General features: G+C 43.3%; 1 protein-coding gene across 1 annotated transcript in view; it reads right to left on the minus strand.

Annotated features, from left to right (window-relative positions):
- LOC126355753 (arylsulfatase B) overlaps nt 1–8,208 on the minus strand; it is a 314,105-nt gene extending 305,897 nt beyond the window's left edge. Inside the window, exon 1 of the mRNA XM_050006145.1 lies at nt 8,054–8,208. Within this exon, the coding sequence (XP_049862102.1) occupies nt 8,054–8,080 (27 nt within the window). The 5' untranslated portion in view covers nt 8,081–8,208. The remainder of the gene's footprint in view (nt 1–8,053) is intronic.
- Between the last annotated feature and the right edge of the window lie 13,199 nt (nt 8,209–21,407).

Here is a 21,407-nt window from a genome sequence, read left to right on the forward strand (position 1 = left end):
AACAGGGGAGATACAGAATTTTAAAGTAATTGAAAAGCCACGATCGCTTCAATATCGTTTACTAGATGACCGGTTTCAGCACTCTGAAGGTGCCACCCTCGGATCTGAAACGTGGACTAACATTTATAAAACCATATATAGGGCAGTGATGAAGCCGACCGGTGTTAGGCGAGCAGTGGTAGTTTCATCTGGTGATTTCAGATTTATATTTTATGGAAAGAACGACCATGAGAGCAGTTTTTTATTATTTTTTATTGGTTGTGACAATGATGTTTATCAGATGGTCTGCCTCATGTGCCATGATGTCGATACGGTTTTATAAATGTTAGTCCACGTTTCAGATCCGATGATGGCACCTTCAGAGTGCTGAAACCGGTCATCTAGTAAACGATATTGAAGCGATCGTGGCTTTTCAATTACTTTAAAAACAGAGTGATCGCCCCACGACACACCATGTGTTCATTACAAGATACAAAATATCCAAAGGTAGAAGTTACAAGAGAGCCGTTGTGCATGACGCACACCTTTGAAATTCCGAGAGCGTACATTACAATAAGTGCTGATTAGCATATTACTACCTCTCACATAAATTACGCGAAATGAACACAAGTGAAAGAGTCAGAGACTTCGCAATCACTATTCGCAAATGGAACACGAAAGGAGGGGGGGGGGGGGGTAATATAGTGATATCAGAAATACCCATCGTCACACATCTACACACATCTTTCACTCTGACAAAGTTAAATGGTGTGCACTTAGAACCTCGCCGAAGTGAAATATACTAGTACACGTATCAACGAATGTCACCGATTTCTGAATCTAACTTTAGGGCGATGATTATCATTAGCGCGAGTCCACCATATTCCCTAACGGGACAGAAACCTATCAATCACTGCTAAATGAGCAGAAATTATGTCCAAAATGCGGTGGTCTTTCACTACGTGGCGTCCAAGAAATTCCGGGGGTGGAATAGATTACTAACGTCCTATGGAGACATGCTACAAGTAAGACAGAAATGGTTCGTAACAGTCTCCTGAAAACGTAATAATTAATCCTTTCAAGGTCGAATTAACTTCTACATTATGAATTGCTATAATAATGGTTGGACTGTTTGTAGGAAGCGTAGTAAGTATGCTAAGGTTTGTAGTTTTTCCCTGCAATTTACAGTTTAATAGTTATTTGATGTCACCTGGACTCTGAATAAATTGAGGGAACCATTTTATGAGGAAATCGAGTGGAAACCGTAAAAGTAAAAGAATAAGCAGTAAATTGAATAAAACGTTTGAATTATTCAAAGGTTAGAATCTACAAAATTTTACAGGTGGGTATGCATACTTAACGGCTGTTTCTAGTGTTTGTACGTGAAATTAATTCTTATCTATTGCTTTCGTGGGCTGAAATGTGTGCATCACCCCTTTGTGCTCCTTACAGTGCCATGTTTCCCTACCGCTTGTAGCTGGTCATCGTGAGGTAAGGTGATGTACCACCTCTGTTTTTCCTATTGAAGAACCTGTCGTCTTTGAGACTACCAACATATCCATTTACACTTCGTCAAAATGTTGGAACAGCGTTTTCAGTTTCAGTTAGCTGTGTATACCGCATAAATATGACATTACAAAAAATGTCATTAATGGGTAAGAAATGAAGAAAGTGTTGTGAAGTCACGGTACATCCCGCAGTTCAAGAGAGTAATTAGAAACTCCTATCCTTTGCCAAACGGTATAGATGTAATAAATAATATAATAAAGGCAAGAAGTTTCTTCACAAAAAAGTAAAATAATGGAAACTCTCCCTCCAGAAAGTATTGGATGCACAACTGTAACAACAAAGCGGAAAGGCCGCTCTTTACCAGCAACAGCATGGTCTTGTTGGCTTCGAGTAAATGTTATAACCAATAGTAGCCACTCAGAGGTGCTGTACACTCTAAGACATAAAAAAGAAGACCTACGCACCACTAAGAATTATCCGAATGGAACGGAAATCGGTGAATGTGATGTACATGTAAAGACAAATAAACGATTACAATTTCAGAAAAAATGGATGATTTCTTCAAGAGAAAGAGCTTACACACATTGATGACGTCAATAACGTGTAGGTCCACCTCTGGCCCTTATGAAAGGAGTTATTTGGCCTGGCATTAATTGATAGAGTTGGATGTCCTCCTGAGGGGTATCGTGCCAAATTATGACCAATTGACGCGTTAAATCGTCGAAATCACGAGCTAGTTGGAGGACCCAGCCTATAATGCTCCAAACGTTCTCAGCTGTTGAGAGATCCGGAGACCTTACTGGCCAAGGTAGGGTTTGGCAAGCCCGAAGACAAGCAGTAGAAACTATCGCAGTGTATAGGCGGGCATTATCTTGCTGAAATGTAACAGCAGGACAGCTTGCCATTAAGGGCAACAAAACGGAGCGTAGAATATCATCCACGTACGGCGGTAATGATGCCGTGGATTATAACCAAAGGGCTTCTGCAATGAAAACAAATGACACCCCAGACCGTCAGCCCTGGTTGTCGGGCCGTATGGAGAGGGACAGTCAGGTTGGAACCCCAACGCTGTCTGGGGCGTTTCCAGACACGCCTTCGGCCTGGAATCTTATTGACTTGATAGAATTGTCTCCAGTGATGTCCTGCTTCTGACTGAGCCCCGATGACCAGTGGTGGGCTGCAAGTGTCAGCCGTGGTCAGAACAGTGTTCTGTGTAATTGTGTGGGCCTTATGCAGGAGCCAAGTGATTTCTGGTGAGCAAATTGTTGATTCTCGTTTGTTGAGTGCTTTTCTAATCAAGGGAGTCGAAGCGTTGGTATTTCAAGAGAGACCGTGTCGAAGATTTGTGTCACATACAGGGAAACCGGGAAAACATCATCTGCTTACTCAAAACGCGAACGAAAGTGGCTGTTGAGTGATCGTGATGGAGGGTCGTTGACGAGGATTGTGACGAAAAATAAGACGACAACTGCAAAAGTCACTGTAGAACTGCATATCGCACACGCGAACCCTGCAGGTAATTGAAGGACGAACTGGAATTTCAAAACCACTCATCAATGATGCAAACGGCCGTAAGAGGAAAACGCGGATCCAATGCCACAAAACCTGGACTGTGGAGCAAAGCAAGGATGTCATTCGGTCAGTTGAATCCTGTTCGACACTGTTTCCAACTTCTGGCCGCGTTTATGTCCTAAAAGTTAAACATAGCGGCGAATCGATGATGATTGGCAGCCACATCGTGGTATTCTATAGGCCCCATGGTTACTCTGCGAGATCGCATTAGTGCCAAAGATTGTGTGACCATTTTGGCTGATCAGATCCATACCATGGTACAGTGTTTGTTCTCTAATGGTTCGGCTGTGTTCCAAAGCGGCAGGGCCTCTGTTCTTACTGCTTGCATTGTCCAGGACTGGTCTTGTGAGCACGAGGATGAATTGTTGCATCTGCAGTGGTCACCACAGTCACCAGATCTCAATATAATGCAGTCTTTGCGGTCTACTTTGGAGACGAGGTTGCGTGATTGTTACCTAAACTTATCACTATTTTGCTGCAAGGATAGCATAAGATTCCTTTGAAAACCATACGGTGCTGTTTTGAACGCCAGCGGTTTTCGTACATTGTATTAATCGTGTTAATGGATTGTGACTTTAGCGTTTCTGTATTTTTGTTCGCCTTCTGCGTATTCCCAAACGCCTAAGCCGGTGCACTGTCCGAGTAGCAGATTGGCTACTAACGTCTCTCGGAGGCAACAAAGATTTGATTTCAGTAGTTCATGGAGTTACTGAGGAATTAAAGAAATTTAGAATGTTATCATAATCTACTCATTACACTTATGTTAAAGATTTAGAACAGTAAGTCAAGAATTACGAATAGAAACTGTGTATATGTCTTGAGAGAAATTTTGCATATAATTTCAAATTTTTGCTGACTTTTTTTCCCGCTGACGTTCTCCATAAAATAATGAAAGGAAATATTTTTTCGCTTACTACATTTTCGAAGTTCATGCAGTAAAACTGCAGCATCAAGCATGACGTTTTAATTTATTACTTCTTTGCTCATAACTCCATTCGTAAAACTGTTTTCACACAGTATCGAACTACACTAGTGAACATACCTGCAAAATCATATCGTTTCATATCATATATGACGTTTTATACACGGTAGTTCCATTTTTCATTGAATTATGCGTGAGGATTTAATGATGTAATACTAATAATGAAGCTCGCTTAAATGTGAAAATCTGAATTTGATTCCTGCCACAAATGAGAAAATTTTTTCGCTCAGCGCTGAATGACAGGGATCTGTTTTATTCTATCTGTCACGTGATATTTGAAGGTGCCCCGCAAGTTCAGTTCGACAGAGACACGCGCGCACTCTTTATGGTCTAAAACAGGTGCTCAAACTTTTCCCTCAAGAGCCAATACGGACATCTTGGGGCAGCACCTCTGGCGCATATGTACTGATGATCTTATTAAGTCGTAACCCGGATAAGTTAGTATGTTATGAATTCCCAGCAGAGTAGCTATAATTAGGGCGCGATAAGTTGGCCACCGGCTCCAAGGACTGATCGTCAAAGGTTGGCACCATTGGAAACTGCTCGTGTCGACTGTTCTCTGTTTTAGATTGCTTGCCAGCGACCCCATACTTGTGACACACTAATTTCCTAGCAATGTGTTGTGGTGTTGTTTGTGTGAGCCGATGATTTAACTGATTCAGGAGAGTAAGTACGATATGAAGCATGAGACACATTCACAAATGTTTACTAAATGTTTTGAGTGTCTTTTTTTTCTTCTGCTCATAGCGTTGTTTTATAACAGCCTTAATTTAGTTCCAAATTCTTTGCCACAAATATGTGCCGCATTTGAAGATTATCGTCTCTATAACGAGCATTCACGATTTCTTGTTACTTCCATGTACAATTTATATCATAACAGCTGCTTGGCACGTTCGCGTACGCCCTTGAGTTGTCAGTACTGGAAGACAAACTACAAAACATTCCTCCTTGTCATATCCTCCGAAGCCACAGTAGAGTTTCTACTTGCCCTTCAGCCCCTGAGGCAAGCGGCCAAACTTACTCAGCTCACGGCCGAATTAACCACTGCCATTTAAAATTAATCTCATCTTGAAATATTGCTGTATCTGTTAGTACAGTACAACTCCGGTTAACCGAACTAAAAGGGTGGACGGGGAAGTGGTTGGGGAAGCCGTTTCGGATAACAATTTTTTCGGTTAATCCATGAACATCTAATATGTATTACAATATTTTCTACTGTAGTGACAGTACGCACTTTTGGAAATTTTTGGAGGTCCAACCAATTAAAAAATCTTTTTGTTGACTGCGCTTATGTTTTTAATTAACGGTAAAATTAAATTCTTCGGATTACAGTGCAATACTTAATAATTTTCAGCACATGAATTTCTTTACAAAAGCAGTAATTTTTGTTTGTTTCTTGTGTCGTTCCACAAGTTTTACCGAGCGAGGTGCCGCAGTGGTTAGACACTGGACTCGCATTCGGGAGGACGACGGTTCCATCCCGCGTCCGGCCATCCTGATTTAGGTTTGCCGTGATTTCCCTAAGTCACTCCAGGCAAATGTCGGGATAGTTCCTCTGAAAGGGCACGGCCGACTTCCTTCCCCATCCTTCCCTAATCCGATGAGACCGATGACCACGTTGTCTGGTCTCCTTCCCGAACCAACCAACGAACCACAAGTTTTTGAGCACCGACGTCCCTCCATCGTTTCATTTGAAATACGGCAGCCGGCTCTTTTAAAAAATCTGCATTGTTAACAAATCTTAGGGCAACCTACAATAATAACACTCGTACTGTAAGCCATACCCAGGATGTTTTCGGAAGACAAAGTCTTGATGTAGGCTTACCTTTAGTGCTCGTAAACCTTCGTCAGATGTCACTCTGCATCCACGTTATCTACTTAGAGATCTTTGGTCGTGTTAGCATTTGACAGCAACAGTGTTCCTACAATTTAGTAGTCCGTGGTTTCTTGCAAGTCGTCCGCGACAACCCATCCTTCCACCTAGGACCTATCTACGTCATACAGTTTTCTCCAGCACCTTGAAGAGTTTCTGCTTTCATGTTATGCCAGGCTTGCGCACACCAATAAATCACGTGTTTCATTTATGCTGCTTTCAGCGCATCGCTCATGTTTTTGTCTTGCATGTTACTATCTTGAGGGATTGTTCTCAAAAAGAGCCATCGGTAGCGCGTAAATGCCCCTGTTACGTACTGATCCAGTGGTTCAATTGAAGACACGCGGGGAAAAACGGACTAACTCTCAAATGTAAAACCTCAGAGATCAGTGTTGCCATCTGTTACTGGGTACGGGAACTATCAACATTGACATTGGTCTCACCCCTAAAAATCACGTCAGAACATTTAGGGACGAGACTAATGTCAGTTTTGATAGTTCTCGTACCCAGTAACAGATGCCAACACTTATCTCTTTTTACATTAGAGGATTATCCCGATTTTCCACGAATATCCTCAGTTAGAGTGATAACATTTGGGGGAAGGAACGCACATTATCGTCACCTTTCAGCTCGCAAGGATGCGTAGGCGCGCTGTCACTTAATAAGAAGGCTTTTTAAGCAGACCTTTCTCAGTTAAAAAATTTTCAACTTCCTTTACAAACTGAGCACCAAACAAGACAAGACATCCAGGAACTTTTTTGGATACTATAAACAAAACTGGTGGAGCGATTTGGTCAACATCCTCCAAGGCTAGAGGTTTTTTGGACTTCCCGATGCCTTCTGTGTGGGGCAGAAGCGTTTGATGCCAAAAGAACAGTTATCCGTTCTTTTTTCATTTTGTGTCCTGTGGCGGTTATTCCTCTTGAAGATGCTAAGAATATTGTTAGCAACATCTTGAAGTTAACTCCCGTTTCATCGGTGTTGTAAATCCGATTCTTTGTATAGCCTTTGGTGTACTCTTTAAGCTCTGTTTTGAAAGCACATACATTCAGTTGCCGAATGCCGTATCAGTTTTCACATCAGAACGTGAAGGAAAATCTTTTCCTCCCTTATTTAACGACTCTGCCACCATTTAAGCTTTTTCTTCCAGTATTGGTCCAGTGAAGGGCAAGCCTTTTTCTAGTTTATAGTTGAACCAAAGATAAGAACTTCGCCCATTGTTTCTAAGTCGGAAGGTTTCAGTGTTTTTCTATGACTATTTTCTACAGTTTGCTCTGGAAATTTAGATATTCACTAGACCAATTCTGAAATAGTAGTAACGTAAACTCCGTAATTAGCTGTGACCGTTTACAATAAACTTCTTTTTCCAATTACATTGATAGCAGCTTATGTTCAAATCAGTGTGAAATCTTATGGGACTTAACTGCTTAGGTCATCAGTCTCTAAGCTTACACACTACTTAACCTAAATTATCCTAAGGACAAACACACACATCCATGCACGAGGGAGGACTCGAACCTCCGCCGGGACCAGCCTCACAGTCCATGACTGCACCGCCCTAGTCTGCTCGGCTAATCCCGCGCGGCGATAGCAGCTTATACATCAGCTTTTAATCGACACAACACAAAAATACGGACGCAACGGACAGAAACAGCTTAATTTTGGATTTTCGGAGAAGTTTCGGGTAAACTGGAAAAAAAATGGTTCAAATGGCTCTGAGCACTATGAGACTTAAAATCGGTTCCCTAGACTTAGAATACTTAATCCTAACTGACCTAAGGACATCATACACATCCATGCATGAGGCAGGATTCGAACCTGCGACCGTAGCAGCAGCGCGGTTCCGGACTGAAGAGCCTAGAACCGCTAGGCCACAACGGTCGGCTCGGGTAAACCGAATTTTGGTTGACCCGAGTGCGGTTAACCGCCGTTTTACTGTATTTTTGGTTGTTGCTGAGCATGAAAACTATGGAGAAGCTCTTAACCTTAGTTGACAGTTTTGGATTCGGCTATTATTGCTGTAAAGTATGGCTGAGAACCGCTGTTCGCAGTTTCGCGACCACTGGTCGAAGCTTCAGAGTCCCCACTGGCCAGTTTGACAAAATGCAAGGGAAGTTCTGTGCATGCGGCCCACTCACCGTTGGCGACGGCTGGGAACGCGTCATGCGGCGCCGGGTCGGCTGTGGCGCTGCCGCCGGTTTTGACGGCACAGCACGGAACTACTGCTGCCGCTGCTGCTAGACGGCCGTCACTCGCCAAACTGGCGCTCTGCCTCTGAGCCGACTCAATAAAGCGTCGCGTGGGCGACGCGGGCAGTGGAGGGGGCAGGGGCGTGCCGGGGAAGGATAGGGGGGGGGGGGGGGGGGAAGGCGTCTGCAGACGCGGCGCGTGGAGGAGGTCGCGCCGTGTCGCTCGAATGTATGCACAGGGGCTGAAGAGCTCCAGTTCTGCATCGAAAACACAGAGCTCTTCCACCACACAGTTATTCCACATATCCCCCCCTCCCCCTCACCACTGCTCCTTATTGAAGTACTAGCTATACAGGGTGTTACAAAAAGGTACGGCCAAACTTTCAGGAAACATTCCTCACACACAAATAAAGAAAATACGTTATGTGGACATGTGTCCGGAAACGCTTAATTTCCATGTTAGAGCTCATTTTAGTTTCGTCAGTTGACATGCCACTCATTGCTGTACAGTACTAGCATCAAGCACATCAGTACGTAGCATCAACAGGTTAGTGTTCATCACGAATGTGGTTTTGCAGCCAATGCAATGTTTACAAATGCGGAGTTGGCAGATGCCCATTTGATGTATGGATAAGCACGGGGCAATATCCGTGGCGCGGTACGTTTGTATCGGGACAGATTTCCAGAACGAAGGTGTCCCGGCAGGAAGACGTTCGAAGTAATTGATTGGCTTCTTAGGGAGCACGGAACATTCCAGCCTATGACTCGCGACTGGGGAAGGCCTAGAATGACGAGGACACCTGCAATGGACGAGGCAATTCTTCGTGCAGTTGACGATAACCCTAATGTCAGCGTCAGAGAAGTTGCTGCTGTACAAGGTAACTTTGACCACGTCACTGTATGGAGAGTGCTACGGGAGAACCAGTTGTTTCCGTACCATGTACAGCGTGTGCAGGCACTATCAGCAGCTGATTGGCGTCCACGGGTACACTTCTACGAATGGTTCATCCAACAATGTGTCAATCCTCATTTCAGTGCAAATGTTCTCTTTGCGGGTGAGGCTTCATTCCAAGGTGATCAAATTGTAAATTTTCACAGTCAACATGTGTGGGCTGACGAGTATCCGCACGCAATTGTGCAATCACGTCATCAACACAGATTTTCTGTGAACGTTTGGGCAGGCATTGATAGTGATGTCTTGATGTGCCTTTACAAGTACGACACAACATGTGGTTCATGCACGATGGAGCTCCTGCACATTTCAGTCGAAGTGTTCGTACGCTTCTCAACAACAGATTCGGTGACCGATGGATTGGTACAGGCGGACCAATTCCATGGTCTCCACGCTCTCCTAACCTCAACCCGCTTGACATTCATTTATGGAGGCATTTAAAAGCTCTTGTCTACGCAACCCCGGTACCAAATGTAGTGACTTTTTGTGCTCGTATTGTGGACGGCTGTGATACAATACGCCATTCTCCAGGGCTGCATCAGCGCATCAGGGATTCCATGCGACGGAGGGTGGATGCATGTATCCTCGCTAACGGAGGACATTTTAAACATTTCCTGTAACAAAGTGTTTGATGTCACGCTGGTACGTTCTGTTGCTGTGTGTTTCCATTCCATAATTAATGTGATTTGAAGAGAAGTAATAAAATGAGCTCTAACATGGAAAGTAAGCGTTTCCGGACACATGTCCACATAACATATTTTCTTTCTTTGTGTGTGAGGAATGTTTCCTGAAAGTTTGGTGGTACCTTTTTGTAACACCCTGTATATACCACAGTGTAACCTGACATTAAACAGTTCTTTACAAAAAAATGTTAATGCCGAAACTCACTATCCATGCGTATGCGCCATCACAAGAGGTACCTCCTGGAGATTTTGAGGTGCGAGCCACTTGCCCAGCGTACTGCACGATACCGGAAAAAAACATACTCTGAGACAGAATTCATGTTGCTCAAAACTCACTCGTTTACTTAAGGGAAGAATTTTTAAGCGACGGAAAGGCAAATTACGAAATATGCCAGGAAAGGGAGTACGTACGAGGTGTGACAATAAAGTAATGAGACTTATTTTCTTTGAAAGTTGTGGCAACCATGCAGGCTTGCTTAGGCACATATCTTTGACCTTGGTCTATAAGCTGCTTCTAGTCCAAGAGGCACATCGATGCAACTGCTCAGTCGTGAGTTGTGCTCTAATAAGTTAACACTTATGACGATTTTGTAAACCCTGCGTGTTATAGGCAACTATTAATATCACCATTCTGTCCTAAGATCCAATGATGGCGGCTTTCGTTTCTCCGAAACCAGTAATCATGGAATAAAAAGAATTCCTAAAATCTTGGCTACCAGTTTATTGTTTTACAAGTTAACACATGATTGTGTCTCTCGTCACGGAAATGAAACCGCATAATATTGCTCAACTTTTTACGTTAAATTGGGCGAAAACGCGACGACAACTTACAGTAAGCGTCAGAAGGCTTTTGGAGAGGAGGTTATGTCAAGAGCTCAATGTGTAGTGTAGGCACAACGAACGTTGGAGATGGAGACCCAGTGCACGACCACCAACCTCACGGACGGATGTCAACTTGGCCAGGGTGCGTGAAGTCGTACGATCTGACCGAAGATTATCCGTGAAAATGATTGCACAAGACTGAACATCAATCGAGAAACGGTTCGTCTAATAATAACTGAAGGTCTTGGTATGAGAAAGGTTTGTGCAAAAATGGTCTTCAAAAATCTCACACCACAACAGCGAAAAACACGGAAAAATGGGGAACCGATCTGTTAGAGGAAACGGAAATAAACCCAGAATTGTTGAGCTGTGTTATCACTGGTGATGAAAGTTGCTTTTTTCAGTACGATCCAGAGACAAGACGCCAAAGTTCGCAATGGTACTCAAAGGGATCACCCAGACCAAATAAAAGCTCGCATGTCAAAGTCATAAGTGAAATGCATACCTGTGTGCTTCTTTAATTCTAAGGGAATTGTTCATAAAGAGAGGGTGCCTCCTGGACAAACAGACAACCAATATTACTACAAAGAAATTTTAGAAAGACTTCATAATATATTACTACAAAGAAATTTTAGAAAGACTTCTGAAAAGAGTTCTTCGTGTCCGTGTCAACATTGCTGATAATTGGATTGTGCATCACGATGATGCGTCATCCCATACTGCTCTGTCAGTACAGCAATTTTTAACCTCAAAGCAAATTTCAGTACTACCACAGCCACCTTATTCACCAGATATCGCTCCGTGAGACTTTTTTTTGTTCCCAAGAGTCAAAACGGCGTTCAAGGGACACCATTTTCAAACAACACATGATGTCCAAGAAGCTGTGACGAGGGTCTTGGAGGATATTACAGAAGATGAGTTCCAGAAATGTTACCATCAATGGCAGAAGCGCTGGAAAAAGTGTGTGCAATCAGAAGGGAACTACACTACTGGCCATTAAAACTGCTGCACCAAGAAGAAATGCAGATGATAAACGGGTATTCATTGGACAAATATATTACACTAGAACTGACATGTGATTACATTTTCACGCAATTTGGGTGCATGGGTCATGAGAAACCAGTACCCAGAACAACCACCTCTGGCCGTAATAACGGCCTTGATACGCCTGAGCATTGAGTCAAACAGAGCTTGGATGGCGTGTGCAGGTACAGCTGCCCATGGAGACAACCTCATGAATCCATGGACCCTGCATGTCAGCAGGGAACTATTCAAACTAGTGGAGGCTCTGTAATGGCGTGGGGCGTGTGTAGTTGGAGTGACATGGGGACCCTGATACGTCTAGGTGTGACTCTGACAGGTGACACGTACGTAAGCATCCTGTCTGATCACCTGCATCCATTCATGTCCATTGTGCATTTCGACGGACTTGGGCAATTCCAGCTGGACAATGCGACACCGCACACGTCGAGAAATCTTACAGGATGGCTCTTCTGAGTTTAAACACTTCCTCTGGCCAGCAAACTCCCCAAACATAAACATTACTGAGCGCATCTTGGATGCCTTGCAACGTGTTCAGAAGAGATCTCCACCTGTTTTACTCTTACGGATTGATGGGCAGCTCTTCAGGGTTCAGGGTGTCAATTCCCTCCAGCACTACTTCAAACGTTATCGAGTCCATGGCACGTTGTGTTGTGGCACTTCTGCGTGCTCGCGGGTCCCTACACGATATTAGGCTGATGTACCAGTTGCTTTGGCTTTTCAGTGTATAATGTAGCTGCTCACTATTCTTCGAAATAACTGGATTAATAGATTAGTGTCGAATTCAAAAAGTATGTCATTATTATTTGATAAGCACTAAACTTTGTCAACCAGTAAATCACAAAGAATGAACAACGGCGGTGAACTTCCGAGCCCTCTCAAATATCGTCTCTGGACTACTGTCATTGCAATACGTTGCCACAGTAGTTCTCCCAACACACTCCGTACCCCCCTTTTGTGATTGTGGGACATGCAGGTACCACTGTGTACGGAGAATGTGGCTGTTATTTCTTCTCTTCCGACCCTAAAAATCTTCTTCTGCTACCCTGGTGCTCCTGGAACTTATGGATACATAGGATTAAAGCGACGTCCAGTTCGGGAGAACACTTCTCTGGGCTGTTCTGTTGTTGATCGAGGTATCTCACTGGGTACCGTAGCCGGTCCCATGGCCTTCTTTACTGTTCCCGTGGCTGCGGTTGAGTGGCTGCCGAAATGTCTGGAGTGTAGGAGCGCCGAGCTAGACTAAGATTCTTCTTCATGCCCGCGTTCTGTATTCCGCTTGGACTGTGTGCTCAACTGGCTGCTCGTCCTCTTCCTTCTCACACGTTTGTGAACTACGTTTCTCCTCGCTCATAAAGACAGATGTTAATATCTCTCCACTTTGTTGATTCTTCCTGGTTCCGAGTGTTGCAGGCTGCACTGAATCATCCTACTGTGCAACATATCCTGGGTTTTAGTCTCGCTACAGATACTGTCGTGGCCTTGCCTTCTTCCTCTATGACAATAGTGTGTGTCTTGCGCTTCAAAACGACGTGGTCCCACATATGGCGGGCACAAGGGTGGTCTGACTGCATCTACTCGTAACCAGAAATGTGAACACTGATGAAGATATTTATGAATAAATATCAGTGTTGCACCGTGACGTAGAGGAACCTGTGGGCGAAGTCTTTGCACTGAACATTGTAAGTTTTGTGAGAGCTCATGTAGCACGCTAGCTGAAGGGGTCGTTGTATTTTGTTGCTCTATTAAATCGGTGGGAATACGAATCTGCTGGCCAACAGCCAACTGACTTGTTGCTAAGTCGATATCTGGCAAAGCCGACACGTGAGTGCAGCTTTAAGAGTATTGTGGAGTCTTTCTACTATGACATTGCTGGCAGGAAGATAACTTGTAGTTCACAAAAGGAATATTCCTTATAATCTCGTAACCTCTGAAAAAGTTCACACTCAAACTGACAATCCCGGTAGGTTGTCACCTTGGTTGGAACTCCAACCAGAAATCTTCCTAGCCACCGACATGTCCGTAATCGCTAGCTTCCAGTCAACGTGTAGAGCGGTCAATCATTGCAAGTTGGTATCTGTATCCTTCCGACTAGGGCTATGGCCCCACAATGTCTACATGTTTGTGGATACATTTTGTTGCTGAAATACTGATATTAACAATGGGTGCAAAAACATTCCGTCCGACCTTACATTGTTGACACTGTAAAATTTATCTTACCAGCTGTCGATAATGCACGTCTGCGTTCCGCCAAATAAAATGCTGAAAACCGAGTGTGCTGACGCAGGAATTCCTGGATGTGAAAGGTTGTGACTGGTATTGTTCAGGAATGTAGAGGCGAATCCGACTGCGAGCTGTGTCGCACCACAATGTCGTTTGCGCGCCTGGTTTAAAAATTTTCTTTCAATTCATAACTCGAATTTTTGTCTTCCTTTAATCTCTGCAGTTCTTCGTCACGTTTCGTGCCGAAGCAATAGCTGGCCATGAAAATTCCTTGAATCGCTGTACAAGCTCTTGATAGACAGTTTGCTACAATATCGTCATAAACATCGATGTGACAGTTCTCCGTTGTAATTTCTCCTATGAATTCCATATGTCTGATGCGACTCTCTTGGTGGATCCTCTTTAAGGCATTGACTAGTGGGCGGTGGACTGTATTAATAGAGCAGAGCCTTTCCTCTAAAACTGTACCGAAATACACTGTCAGGCATTCCCTGTCGATAGCTGACCACAGAGTTTGACCTGGCGTGAGCTTTCTTGAAAAGAATGCCAATGCTACCAGCTGCTGCATTCTGCGCCAATGGCGCTCTGGCTTTCGTCAACGATTGTAATATGAGTTGGATGACACAACAGAGTAGCCGATACCAAATAATCCTTGAGTTTAGAGAAATCACTTATCATCTGCTGAGACCACAGCTTCTAACGTTTACCTTTAGTATGTTTCCCTGTATCACTGTGTTAAGCGGCTCTTCAATCTCATCGACATATGTTAAGTGACGTCAGCAAAAATTTATCACTGCCAAGAAACGATGTAACTCTTGATATGCTTCTGGTTGGCGCATGTTTACTATTGATTGCACACGGTCTGGAAGGGCCTTATAACTTCTGCCGTTCTTTGTACCCCAGAAATTTGATCTTTCTTTTTCCTAATGTACATTTATTTGGGTTTAAAAGAATGGCAAATTTTTGTAAACGATCGAAACGTTTTTTTGTGTTTCCATGTCTCGAGAAAACATCAAAATATCATCGATATAGGCGAAACAAAAATTTAATCTATAAAACTGAAATTAAAATAGCCCAAAAGGAGTTATAACCGCTATTTTTGGTATATCGCAGGGAGTCATCATGATCTGGGTGTACATCTTATCACAATCTTTGGCACTGAATACCACTGCCCCCTGTAACATACCAGTGAAGTCCCGAATGTTTGCGTAACAGTCTGGCATTTTCCTAGCGTCTAACGCCCTGAAATCACCACGAGGTCTATAGGTGCCATATTTCTTACTCGCCAGATGAAGAGGGGATGCCCAGGGGCTGACCGAACGAGGTACAATCCCTGTGTATATCCATCTATCGAATTGTTGTTTGGCTGCTGCGTACTTCTCTGGTGCAAGGCGGTGGGTGCGTGCGAGGTCTGGCGGACCAGGTACAGTTCTGATGTAGTGCATAGTTGAGTGCTGAATCTACTTCCGTCGTGTCGTCGGAGTGACTAACTCCGGGTAGTCATGCATTATCTGTAGAAATCTGTCGTAATCCTTAGTTATTGTTGTTTGAAATTCCACCAGGTTCATCCCAGAAATCTTGTGTGAGAAATCGCTTGTAATTAGTTGTTGTTATGTATATCAATTAGTAACTTGACACGTTCTAATTTGTCCGTCCCTGAGATGGGACTACAACCACGACGAAATACCATGTTCCCTGAATCTCTGGACTTAGTGTCATGGACGTTCGAGTTATTTCGAACGTCCGTATGTTTGTCTCGTTCACTGCTTTCAGCGTAATCATTTGTCTAGATTGCATCATCGCAATACACTTTTGCGGCAGATTGCTAATATCTGATTCGCTGTTGACAAGATATTCTTTCCCATTCGAAGTGTCCTTGACAAAAATACACCTGTCTTTGGTGTTGCTGACTTGTTGATTAGCACTTCGCTCTGCAGACACGTTGTGCTGCTCCTGTCTCTTGTTGAGATATGTGGGGCGATAAAATCGTTATTTTTTGGCGGACGATAACGCACCTTGTCGGCCCTCTTGGCATTTGGATACCCTCATGGTTGTTCACTCTTATTAGCCCGTAAACCTAACTTACTGTGATACCAGCGCTATTCCACCGAATTTTCCCTTCACGAACGTCGCCTGTGGTCGTACTGTTGAGAAAACCATGTCTCCCTTGGACGCCAACTAGCGATGAGTTCGTCTTCCAGTATCGTAGAGCGGTGCTGTAGGTCTCTCAAGGTTCCACGCAATTTGTACTCTTCTTCGTTTTAGTCTCTATACGCGCAACTTCCACCTTACTCTCTTCTGTGCTGTCCTCTTGAGGTACAGATTTAGATTCCCCCTTAACTGCGGCACATTTCCTTGATCTTGTAGCCGCTGGTGATAACTTTGAGATCGCTTCCGCTTTTTCCGCTAATTCTGATAGCAACAAATTCTCATGGACTGTCAATAGTAATCCGATACTTCGTGGAAGAGGTTTGAGCAAAATAATACGTAATGTTTCGTCCGAAAATAATGTCCTGCAAAGTTGCGTAGATGTTGCAATCTCCGATTGCTCCCTCAAACAAAACACACTTCACGCGTTGTTCCTTGGGCAATACTAAGCGATTCATAACTCTCTCTTTGAAGACTTCATACGATTACTCATGAAATGGCTTTATTATGAGATCTGGTGCGACGTTTTCTAGCTCTTGGTCTAGTTTAGTTTGTCAGTGCCACTCATTACTCTCCGATATAACTAAATTAATAGATTCGTGTCGAACCCAAACGCCGGCCAGTGTGGCCGAGCGGTTCTAGACGCTTCAGTCTGGAGCCGCGCGACCGCTACGGTCGCAGGTTCGAATCCTGTCTCTGGCGTGGATGTGTGTGATGTCCTTAGGTTAGTTAGTGTTAAGTGGTTGCAAGTTCTAGGGGACTGATGACCTCAGATGTAAAGTCCCATAGTGCTCAAAACCATTTGAACCCAAACACCAAATATTTATTATTACTCTGAAAAATTCTTGTGATTGACAATTCATAATTATTCACAAACACAACTTTTACTGACGTAAGTTCACAAAGTTGAAGACTGAACATACAATAACGATAACAGTCTCCTAATTGAGCCAAAAAAAGTTCTAATTTTCCACAAAGGTTCGTGGTAACACACTCACACACTAGTACGAGTCTAATACCGAGACGAAGACGTATTCTTCAACGGTCGCAGTACACGAGATCGGCATCCGACGTGAACTGAAATTCGGGGCTGGTTCTAGCCTCTATATAGCTGTCTCCAGCCAATCAGGTTTTGGTGTAGTGATGCTTCCTGCAAGCCGCGGCTCGAGCTCTCCCTGCAGGAAGTAGTGCTCGGAGTGTCTGTTTCCATTATCTTGTATGTAAATAGCCGGTGTTTACCATGGTGCTTTTGGTACGCCTTGGGCATAGACAACCTCGTCCTTTGTGGTGTAATATGGGTTGCCGGCCCTCAGGAGCTACCTTGGCTCAGCTGTCTCAACTATCGTTTCTAGACTATTGTCATTGTAATACGTCGCCACAACAATATATATGTGTGATTTCTAATGTTCTTGCACATCTTCTAGTCCTTACAGAGGGATGACAGCTGGTCAAATCAGTTCGCAGTTGCACGTATCATGGACGACCCATCAAGTGTCTAACCAGAGATTCTACGTAGTGTTGCTCTGCAGTTGCTGGAACGAGAGCGCAACGTCGGTACTAGAGAAGCCAAATGGTCGATTTCGGTTTATTGGGATATTTCTAGGGAAGTGTGTAAGGTGTCAGGCAAATCCAACACCTTCCTTGAAAACCCTGACATGATAAGCAAATCCAGTAGTATGTCACATAGTTCCGAATAAATCGTGACATTAAATTAACCAAAGTAATACAAGTAACGAGTGAGCAAATGGAATACCACAGACTAACAAAAGAATGCCTAAATGCATGTCATACCTTCCCACCGTGAGACAGACACAGTTCCGAGGGGAGAAACGAGAACAGAAGCCGAGAGCAGAACCGTGTTAAGCTAGAAGGCCCTACGATAGGGGACAGACACCCACGTCGCCAGCTAACCGACAGGGCCACCCTCCAGATCATGTTAAAAGCTAGAGCCCTCTAGAAGAGCAGTATAGATCTTACGATAACACTAAAAGGGCCACACCAGCTGCAAGTTTTAGCGTGAGACTGTTTCGCGTCTCTGTTACGTTGCAAACTTTAAAAACATTGCCCCACCACGAAAAGTATAACGTTTCTCATTGGATAGACAGAATTTTTGTAGGTGGAGCTTAAGGTTAACATTGAGACCCTGATTGCCCAGATGAAAACACAGCCAGATAGTTTTTTTAAACCAACTTCGGTAAATTGTAGTAACGAGAAGTTAGTGGGGAGTTGCTTCGGAGACGGCGAGCTGTACAGAACTGCGGCAGCCGCCACCCCCTGACAAACACCGACAAGATAATAAACGCACGCGATGCCGCATTTTTGAGCGCATAAGGCTTCACCCAGAACTGCAGAAGTTTCATCTGTTACATCCCCTTTTTAAGTAATACTAGTGTCGGTGGTCAATTGAAGCTCATGGTATTCACATTTGCTACGTAAGTTAAAATCTGAAATGCGATGATTTTTCTGTTATATAATTATTGAGAAGCCACATCAGCTACTGTAATTTACGACAAGTTAGATAAGTAATTAAAGATAATTGAGGGTCACTGTAGACCATTTTGATAGTTTTGTTTTCTGTGAAACTTAATTTAAACCTAGATTATAGATGTGATATGGCATAGGTCATCCTTCGATCCATTGTAGAACTTGGAAACCCACACAGAGAATATTCGTTCACATTTTTGTTGAACGCAGTTGGTTTTTATCATCCTGTATTAAAATATTTCCTTTTATCAATAGTGCAATTTATAAACAATGTTTTGTGAGTAGAATAAAATTTCCAATGGTAAACTTAACTGCTTTTTCGGCGTTATTTTACCAGCTAACTAAAAATAGGAAAGCCTTGAACCCCTTCCACTAAATTTAGTTAGTATTAAGATTCTTTTACAGGGAGTGCAGTGAAGCTGACGCTGAAATCATTAAGTATTTGGTTATATCATCGCTAGTCTCACTGAACTCTTCTGAACTCTACATGTCATGTGGGGTCTGGTGTCTCCTTACCAGCAACAGGTCCCAGGTTCAAACTAGTCAATTCCCTAAAAAACACGCTCAGAGCGTCGTTGCGCGAAAGTGGTAGGGAGACACGACTTAGAACAGACAGACACCACGCAGAATGTTAGAAGTGTGGCTCATCTATAAAGCAGACCGCGTATTGAACATTTGTACGATACATTTTCGAGCACTACTCGAGTGTTTGGGGTCTCCACGAAATCGGTTTACAGGAATCCATCGAAGTAATTCAGATGAATGCTGCTAAATTTTTACTGGTATGTTCGATCGTGAGTATTATGTAATTGCTTCATGAACTCAAATGGGAATCCATGGAGAGAAGACGACATCTTTCCGCTATACACTACTGACAAACGTTAGGGAAGCGGCATCTGCGGCTGATTGCAAAACGATTCTACCGCCAGAAAACTAACATCTCAAAAGCTTCGCTTCTCTTTTTTTCCGTTTTTCCCACAGTCCACATTTCACTACCATACAATGCTGTGTTCCAAACGTAAGTTCTCAGAAATTTCGTCCTCAGATTAAGCACTATGTTTGATACTAGTGCCCTTTTGCCAGTGATAGTCTGCTTTTTATGTGCTCCTTGCTCCGTCCATCATGGGTTACTTTACTGGCTAGGTAGCAGAATTCCTTAACTTCATGTAAATCGTGATCACCAATCCCTTATGTTAAGTTTCTCGCAGTTCTCAATTCTGCTACTTCTCATTACTTTCGTCTTTCTTCGAGTTACTGTCAAACCATATTCTGTACTCATTAGACTGTTCATCCATCCGGCAAATCCTGTAATTCTTCTTCGCTTTCACTGAGGATAGCAATGTCACCAGCGAATCTTATCACTGACATCTTTTCATCTTGCATTTTAATCCCACTCTTGAGCCTTTCTTTTATTCCTGTCATTGCTTCTTCGATGTATAGATTGAACAGTAGGGGCGATAGACTACATCTCTGTCTAACACCCTTTGTAATTCGCGCGCTTCGTTCTTGGTCGTCTACTGTTATTATTCCCTCTTGGCTGTTGTACATATTGTATATGACCCGTCTCTCCCTACAGCTTCCCCCTACTTTTTTCAGAATTTCGAACATCTTGCACCATTTTACGTTATAGAACGCTTTTTCCAGGACGACATATCCGCTAACGTGTCTCGATTTTTCCTTAGTCTTGCTTTCATTATCAACCGCAACGTCAGAACCGCCTCTCTGATGGATTTACCTCTTCTAAATCCAAACTGCTCCTCATCTAACACATCCTCAACTTTCTTTTCCGTTCTTCTGTCTGTTATTCTTTCAGCAACTTTGGTGCATGATTTGTTAAGCTGATTGTGCGATAACTCTCGTACATGTCGGGTCTTGCAATCTTCGAATTTGTGTACTTAACGATTTTTCCGAAGTCAGGTGGTATGTCACCAGACTCATGCATTCTACACACCAACGTGAGTAGTTGTTTTGTTTCCACTTCCTCCAGGGCCTTCCAAAGCTTTTTTAAATCCTGATTCTAATGCCAGATCCCTTGTCTCTTTCCTATCGACTCTCATTCCTACTTCTATTACATCATCAGACAAGTCCTCCCCCTCATAGGGGACTCCAGTTTACTATTTTCACCTATCCGCTCTCTCCTCTGCATTTAACAGTGGAATGCCCGTTGCACTTTTAATATTACAGCCCCTGGTTTTAGTTTCAGCAAAAGCTGCTTTCATTTTCTGTATGCTACGTCAGTCTTTTCGACCATCAATTCTTTTTCTACTTCTTTACATTTTTCATGTAGCCTTTTCGGCTGTGCTTCCGTGCACTTCGTGTTTCTTTCATTCAAAAAATGGCTCTAAGTACTATGGGACTTAACATCTGAGGTCATCAGTCCCCTAGACTTAGTACTACTTAAACTTAACTAACCTAAGGGCATCACACACATCCATGCCCGTGGTAGGATTCGTTTCTGTGTTCCTGTATTTTCCTGAACATTTCTTCCTTGTTTCATCTATCAACTGAAGTATTTCTTCTGTTACGCGTGGTTTCTTCGCAGTTACTTTCTTTTTATCTACGGTTTCCTTTCCAGCTTCTGTGAATGCCGATTTTGGAGATGTCCAACTGGACTACCTGCTGAGCTACTCCTTACCGCAGTACTTACAGCCTCAGAGAACTTCAAATGTATGTCTTCATTCTTTAGTACTTCTGTATCCCAATTCTTTGCGCAGCGGTTCTTTCTAACAAGTCTCTTAAATTTCAGCCTATTGTTCATCACTACCAAATTGTGATCTGAGACTATATCTGCTCCTGAGTACGCCTTAGAGTCCAATATCTGATTTCGAAATCTCTGCCTTACGAATCTCTGCCAGACCGTGATGTGATGTAACTGAAATCTTTCCGTACCTCATGGCGTTTTCCAAGTACTCCTCTTGTGGTTCTTGAACAGAGTATTCGCTATTACTAG

Source organism: Schistocerca gregaria, chromosome 3 (genome assembly GCF_023897955.1).
Source record: "Schistocerca gregaria isolate iqSchGreg1 chromosome 3, iqSchGreg1.2, whole genome shotgun sequence".
NCBI classification, from domain to species: domain Eukaryota; kingdom Metazoa; phylum Arthropoda; class Insecta; order Orthoptera; family Acrididae; genus Schistocerca; species Schistocerca gregaria.